The sequence below is a fragment of the Gadus macrocephalus genome, chromosome 4 (genome assembly GCF_031168955.1).
Source record: "Gadus macrocephalus chromosome 4, ASM3116895v1".
Taxonomy (NCBI): Eukaryota; Metazoa; Chordata; class Actinopteri; order Gadiformes; family Gadidae; genus Gadus; species Gadus macrocephalus.
Window position 1 is genome coordinate 34,470,700 of NC_082385.1, and position 7,091 is coordinate 34,477,790.

Genomic DNA, 7,091 nt, shown 5'->3' on the forward strand with positions numbered 1-7,091 from the left:
GTATCACCTCCTCAAGTCACTATAGCAGGTATCACCTCCTCAAGTCACTATAGCAGGTATCACCTCCTCAGGTCACTACGAGTTTGTGTGTGTGTCTGTACCTCTGTGTGTGTGTGTGTGTGTGTCTGTACCTCTGTGTTTCTGTGTGTGTGTGTGTGTGTGTGTGTTTCTGTGTGTGTGTGTGTGTGTGTGTGTGTGTGTGTGTGTGTGTGTGTGTGTGTGTGTGTGTGTGTGTGTGTGTGTGTGTGTGTGTGTGTGTGTGTGTGTGTGTGTGTGTGTGTGTGTGTGTCAGAGGTGCGCTGTGCTGTGGACGGTCCTGGTTCCTGTCATCAGTTCTGTAAAGTTTGGAACGATGAGCCGATCTGTTTGTGCACCGAGGGATTCACACTACAGACCGACAAGAAGACCTGTCTGCCCCACGGTGAGCGGAACCGTCTGTCTTTCTGACAGTATGATACATCTGTCTGTCTGACAGTATGGTACACCTCTGTCTGACAGTATGGTACACCTGTCTACCTGACAGTTTTATACACCTGTCTACCTGACAGTATGATACACCTGGCTGTCTGACAGTATGATCCACCTGTCTGTCTGAAAATATGATACACCTGTCAGTCTGACAGTTTGATACACCTGTCAGTCTGACAGTATGATCCACCTGTCTGTCTGAAAATATGATACACCTGTCTGTCTGACAGTATGATACACATGTCTGTCTGACAGTATGATACACCTGTCTACCTGACAGTTTGATACACCTGTCTGTCTGACAGTATGATACACCTGTCAGTCTGACAGTATGATCCACCTGTCAGTCTGACAGTATGATACACCTGTCTGTCTGACAGTATGATACACCTGTCTGTCTGACAGTATGATACACCTGTCTGTCTGACAGTATGATACACCTGTCTACCTGACAGTTTGATACACCTGTTTGTTTGACAGTATGATACACCTGTCTGTCTGACAGCATGGTACTCCTGTCTGGCTGACAGTAAGATCCACCTGTCTGTCTGACAGTATGATGCACCTGTCTCACCAGCTGAGTATCCATGTGGACAATGGTTGCCGAGCAATGAGACCCAAACTGCCCAAGCCCCGCCCCCCTGCTCTGATGGACGCTGTCCGTGGCAGGTAGGTCCCTTAGCCAATCACAACCCCCCACCTATTAGTGTAGCCTATCAGAAAAGAGACCCACGATTAAGGCATCTATTATGATTCATTATTTTGCATATACAGGCTTTATATATTTATATTAGAATTATCTCAAATAATATAATATGTATACACGTTCAGGCGTTATATATTCATGTTAATATAAGCATTATCTATAATTGTATATTATACATATACAGGCGTTATATATATATTAGTATTATTTATTAGGTATATTATATCTATACACAAGCGTTATATATTCATATTAGTACTATCTTGAATGCTATATATATGCTATGTATCTATGCATCATTAGTATTCTAACTATTGTTGTATTGTTGTCAGGTGTCGCTGTTGGACAACGAGGGGGTGGAGCTATGTCAGGGCGTGGTCCTAGGGGGCGTGGCCATCCTGACCTCCGCGAGCTGTTACACAGGAAGAGCCACAAGCCTGCGTGTTCACCAGGGTGAGACCCCCAGTAACATGCATAACACGTTATGATCACAGTACTGATCAATGTTAGAACAGTTAGAACATGTTATTATTACATGATGTACAGGAATAACGGGTTCTAAAACAGTGTTAACATCTTATTATACAATAATAACATTATAATGCAGTAATAACATGTTATAATATAGTTTAACCTGTAATAATACGGTATTATTATGTTAGTGTGGGGAGGGGATCAGCGTACAGCAGAATTCACATGTTATAAAAACGCATTAATTAGTTCTAACATTACCAAAGTATAATAGCAGTTATAACGTATTAATTAGTTATAACAGTACTTCCAAAGTATAATAGCAGTTATAACGTATTAATTAGTTATAACAGTACTTCCAAAGTATAATAGCAGTTGCAAGATGTTACAATGAAAGTACATAATGTACAGTAATGTTCATTATTTTATACTACAATATTGACACGTTATAAAACAGCATTAACAGGTTATAATACAGTATTAACAGGTTATAATACCGTATTAACAGGTTATAATGCAGCATTAACAGGTTATAATACAGTATTAACAGGTTATAATAACAGTATTAACAGGTTATAATACAGCATTTACAGGTTATAATAACAGTATTAACAGGTTATAATAACAGTATTAACAGGTTATAATACAGTATTAACAGGTTATAATACAGTATTAACAGGTTATAATAACAGTATTAACAGGTTATAATACAGTATTAACAGGTTATAATACAGTATTAACAGGTTATAATAACAGTATTAACAGGTTATAATAACAGTATTAACAGGTTATAATAAGAGTAATTAACATGTATAACAGTATTAACAGGTTATAATAACAGTATTAATATGTATAACAGTATTTACAGGTTATAATATCAGTATTAACAGGTTATAATAAGAGTATTAACAGGTTATAATACAGTATTAACAGGTTATAATAACAGTATTAACAGGTTATAATAAGAGTATTAACATGTATAACAGTATTAACAGGTTATAATAAGAGTATTAACAGGTTATAATAAGAGTATTAACATGTATAACAGTATTAACAGGTTATAATAACAGTATTAATATGTATAACAGTATTTACAGGTTATAATATCAGTATTAACAGGTTATAATAAGAGTATTAACAGGTTATAATACAGTATTAACAGGTTATAATAACAGTATTAACAGGTTATAATAAGAGTATTAACATGTATAACAGTATTAACAGGTTATAATAACAGTATTAATATGTATAACAGTATTTACAGGTTATAATATCAGTATTAACAGGTTATAATAAGAGTATTAACAGGTTATAATACAGTATTAACAGGTTATAATAACAGTATTAACTATAATACAGTATTAACAGGTTATAATAACTAGCTGTGATGTCCTCAGGGGGGCGGGCGGTCTCCATCCTCAGCGCCTTCCTGCACCGCGGCTTCCAGGCGGGTCTCCATGACAACGACCTGGTGGTCCTCCACCTGGCCACGCCCCTGCTCTTTGGCCCCTCCCTCTTCCCGCTCTGCTTGCCCACCAAGGACTTCAGTGAGAACGTCCTGATGCATGCTGGGAGCCCCGGCCTGACGTGGCTGGGGTCGGAGGTCGTGACCTATGTGACCCTGGACGCCTGCCGCCGGCTCCTCAACACCTCTCAGCCAATCAGCAACAAGATGTTCTGCATGGCCGGCCCCCCCGCCCGGCCCGGCCCGCAGGACGTGGAGCGGCGCTGGCGGGCGTCGCCGGTGGCGTCGCGCCGGCACGGCACCGCCTTCCTCACCGGGCTGCTGCTGCCCCTCCCCCCCGGGGGGCGGGGCCAGGGGCGGGGCCTGCTCTTCACCAAGCTGTCCCGCTTCCTGCCGTGGATCGGAGCCACGCTGGAGCGCATCCAGAGAATCCAGGACGAGGTGCCGGACGCTGACCCCCGCAGGCTGACCCCCCCACGCTGACCCCCCCCCACGTTGACCCCCGCAGGCAGACCCCCCCCACGCTGACCACCCACGCTGACCCCCCCACGCTGACCCCCCCCACGCTGACCCCCCCCACGCTGACCACCCACGCTGACCCCCCCCCCCACGCTGACCCCCCCACGCTGACCCCCCCCCCCCACGCTGACCCCCCCACGCTGACCCCCCCACGCTGACCCCCCCCACGCTGACCCCCCCACACTGAGCCCCCCCATGAGCACATCACAAACGGGCCATGACATCACATACTAACAATGAGGTCAAGGCCCAGTGATGAGGTCACGGCCCAGCGATGAGGTCACGGCCCAGCGATGAGGTCACGGCCCAGTGATGAGGTCACGGCCCAGCGATGAGGTCACGGCCCAGCGATGAGGTCACGGCCCAGCGATGAGGTCACGGCCCAGCGATGAGGTCACGGCCCAGCGATGAGGTCACGGCCCAGCGATGAGGTCACGGCCCAGCGATGAGGTCACGGCCCAGCGATGAGGTCACGGCCCAGCGATGAGGTCACGGCCCAGCGATGAGGTCACGGCCCTCATCAGTTTGTCTGCCTACCTGTTCCCTATTCCTGGTCCGTCCATCTGCCCTCCCGTTGCCGACCTCTGCCCGCCGACTACCCTCTGCCTGTCGACCCAGTCCCCCAATAAAGCCTTGTACTTATCCTGCGCTAGTCGTCTGTCCGTGCACTTGGGTTCTGCTAAACGCCCCCATTACAGCATGTGTTAATGCTTTGTGTGTGTGTGTGTGTGTGTGTGTGTGTGTGTGTGTGTGTGTGTGTGTGTGTGTGTGTGTGTGTGTGTGTGTGTGTGTGTGTGAGTTTGTGTGTGTGTGTCTGTCTTCATGTTTGTGTCTCCATATGTGTGTATCTGTCTGTCTGTCTGTATCTGTGTGTGTGTTTACCTTGGCCCTTTCTAAATACCTGCCTGTATGTAACAAGATGAACCCAACCCAATCCAGCCCAACAAGATGACTCATTGAAGAGAATGAAGACAGAAAACAACCCTGCCTATTATCGAATCACAGCCAGTACAGACATGCCTACCCTGACTCTGAGTGTGCTTCTGTTCATTATGTTCATCAGTCTCTTTATCGATAACATATCTATGTTCCTGTGGGTTCTGCTGTGAAGAGGGAGAACCAGTGATGTGTCTCTACGTGGTGTTTGACCTCAACTGTCTCTTTGTTTTCCTCTGTCTGAGCTTGTAGACATCAGAGCTCTCTGTCCAGCGTTCGTTATTATCACTGATTGAAGTCATGGAACAGCAGCCAATAGGAGGCTAGTGCTAATTGGGAGGGGAACTGGTCCAACTGGTTGGTTAAAAGCATATTTTCCTTGTAATGAGTTGGACAGTTTGGTGTGGCTCACTACATTACAGCAGGGAGAAGACTAAGGTACTGTACTCCACTCTGATCTGTGATGGATCATAAATATGCTTAAATTATACGACATATCAATAGGATCAGTACTATTTTTCGTTAAACACGAATTGTGTTACTAAATGTTACGTACATGTTTGAACTGTAGCATACTTAAAATCTCTCACTGTGTCTCTGTCTGGGCTTCAAGACATAATGGCTCTCTTTTTATTTGAACAAAGTCTTAATCACTGTGTAGATCCCTCAAACCTCATGTGTGACAAAGAGTGTGTTAGTGTGGGACAATGAGGGATACGTTACCAATGCAGAGAGGTATTCTACAAAGGTTTCTTTCTACCTTAAGACATTCCCGCATGTTGCTTCACATCGTATCCAGCGTGGGACGTTGAACTCAAGTAACTCTCTGAGAACAACCTGGCACCGGCTTTACCTAAGGTTAAAGGTCTAAGGTTCTAAGCTCTAAGGTCTTTGCTGTGAGTGCACTTCATTTTTCTTTGTGGTGGTTTCCAACATATTCCTCCTGAATCTGCGTAGCGTGAGACTTTGTGCTGACTGAATGTTCTGTGCTGGGCGAGGTGAACGGTGACAGGTTCACTCAACCCTCATGTCCGTACAGTTTGATTGACATCAATCACACCCATGTGCTGACAGCCTTCCCCGCCTCCTTCACAGCCTTTGGCTTCAGTCCAGACTTTAGAAAGGCGTCTGTCCTGCAGTGGTTTGGCTTTTAAAACTAGAGCCAGTCAGAATGCAGGACATCCTCTCAACCTGTTGGAGGTGGGACAAGGGCTAGAAAAGCTGTGCAGTCCAGTCTCGAGCAGGAGACCTGTACAGTAATGTCATGGAACAGGAGCCAATAGGAGGTAAGTCTGAGAGGAATGTGAACTTGGAGGGGAACTGGTCCAACTGGTTGGTCCAACTGGCCAATCATTTCCTTGTTACCGAGTCTGACAGTTTGTTGTGGCTCACTTCATTGCAGCAGGGGGAAGACTTAGGTACTTTAGTCTGTTCTGATCCGTGATTCATAATAAACAGTATAACTTTGAATCTTATCAATATGTTGATAAGGAAAAAAACATGGTTTAAAACATGAGTAAATATATGGTTGCATTGCTATTTGTTCAAATGTAAATTTATCCAAAGTGACTGTCAGTGAATTGACAGGTCATTAAGGAGCAGGTAGGGGTTAGACAGCACAGAGACAGGTCATTAAGGAGCAGGTAGGGGTTAGACAGTAAAGAGACAGGTCATTAAGGAGCAGGTAGGGGTTAGACAGTAGAGACAGGTCATTAAGGAGCAGGTAGGGGTTAGACAGTACAGAGACAGGTCATTAAGGAGCAGGTAGGGGTTAGACAGTACAGAGACAGGTCATTAAGGAGCTGGTAGGGGTTAGACAGTACAGAGACAGGTCATTAAGGAGCAGGTAGGGGTTAGACAGTACAGACAGGTCATTAAGGAGCAGGTAGGGGTTAGACAGTAGAGACAGGTCATTAAGGAGCAGGTAGGGGTTAGACAGTACAGAGACAGGTCATTAAGGAGCAGGTAGGGGTTAGACAGTACAGAGACAGGTCATTAAGGAGCAGGTAGGGGTTAGACAGTACAGAGACAGGTCATTAAGGAGCAGGTAGGGGTTAGACAGTAAAGAGACAGGTCATTAAGGAGCAGGTAGGGGTTAGACAGTAGAGACAGGTCATTAAGGAGCAGGTAGGGGTTAGACAGTACAGAGACAGGTCATTAAGGAGCAGGTAGGGGTTAGACAGTACAGAGACAGGTCATTAAGGAGCAGGTAGGGGTTAGACAGTACAGAGACAGGTCAATAAGGAGCAGGTAGGGGTTAGACAGCACAGAGACAGGTCATTAAGGAGCAGGTAGGGGTTAGACAGCACAGAGACAGGTCATTAAGGAGCAGCATAATTGTGATGTTATGATTATTATTATCATTAGTGAGGAAGACGGCCATCTCGGTCAGCGAAGGTGTTTAAACGTCAACTTGTACTGGGTCTTGTTCTCTGTGGGCCTGCATCACAGATCTGGCTGTGATGTCATACCACATTAGGAAGTCCATACATGGTCCTGACTTCAGAGCGGTTTAACCAGCACAGG

General features: G+C 45.3%; 1 protein-coding gene and 1 long non-coding RNA gene across 2 annotated transcripts in view; both read left to right on the forward strand.

The window, feature by feature from the left end:
* The window catches only part of prozb (protein Z, vitamin K-dependent plasma glycoprotein b), a 10,906-nt gene extending 7,270 nt beyond the window's left edge, over positions 1 to 3,636 (forward strand). Inside the window, exons 5-8 of the mRNA XM_060050936.1 lie at positions 293 to 421; positions 1,046 to 1,137; positions 1,507 to 1,627; positions 3,043 to 3,636. Coding sequence (XP_059906919.1) covers positions 293 to 421; positions 1,046 to 1,137; positions 1,507 to 1,627; positions 3,043 to 3,593 — 893 coding nt within the window. The 3' untranslated portion in view covers positions 3,594 to 3,636. The remainder of the gene's footprint in view (positions 1 to 292; positions 422 to 1,045; positions 1,138 to 1,506; positions 1,628 to 3,042) is intronic.
* Positions 3,637 to 3,758: 122 nt separating this feature from the next.
* Positions 3,759 to 4,272, forward strand: LOC132456555 (uncharacterized). Its single transcript, XR_009525521.1, has 2 exons — positions 3,759 to 3,870; positions 3,947 to 4,272. It is a non-coding gene; the product is annotated as an uncharacterized LOC132456555 (long non-coding RNA).
* Positions 4,273 to 7,091: the final 2,819 nt, after the last annotated feature.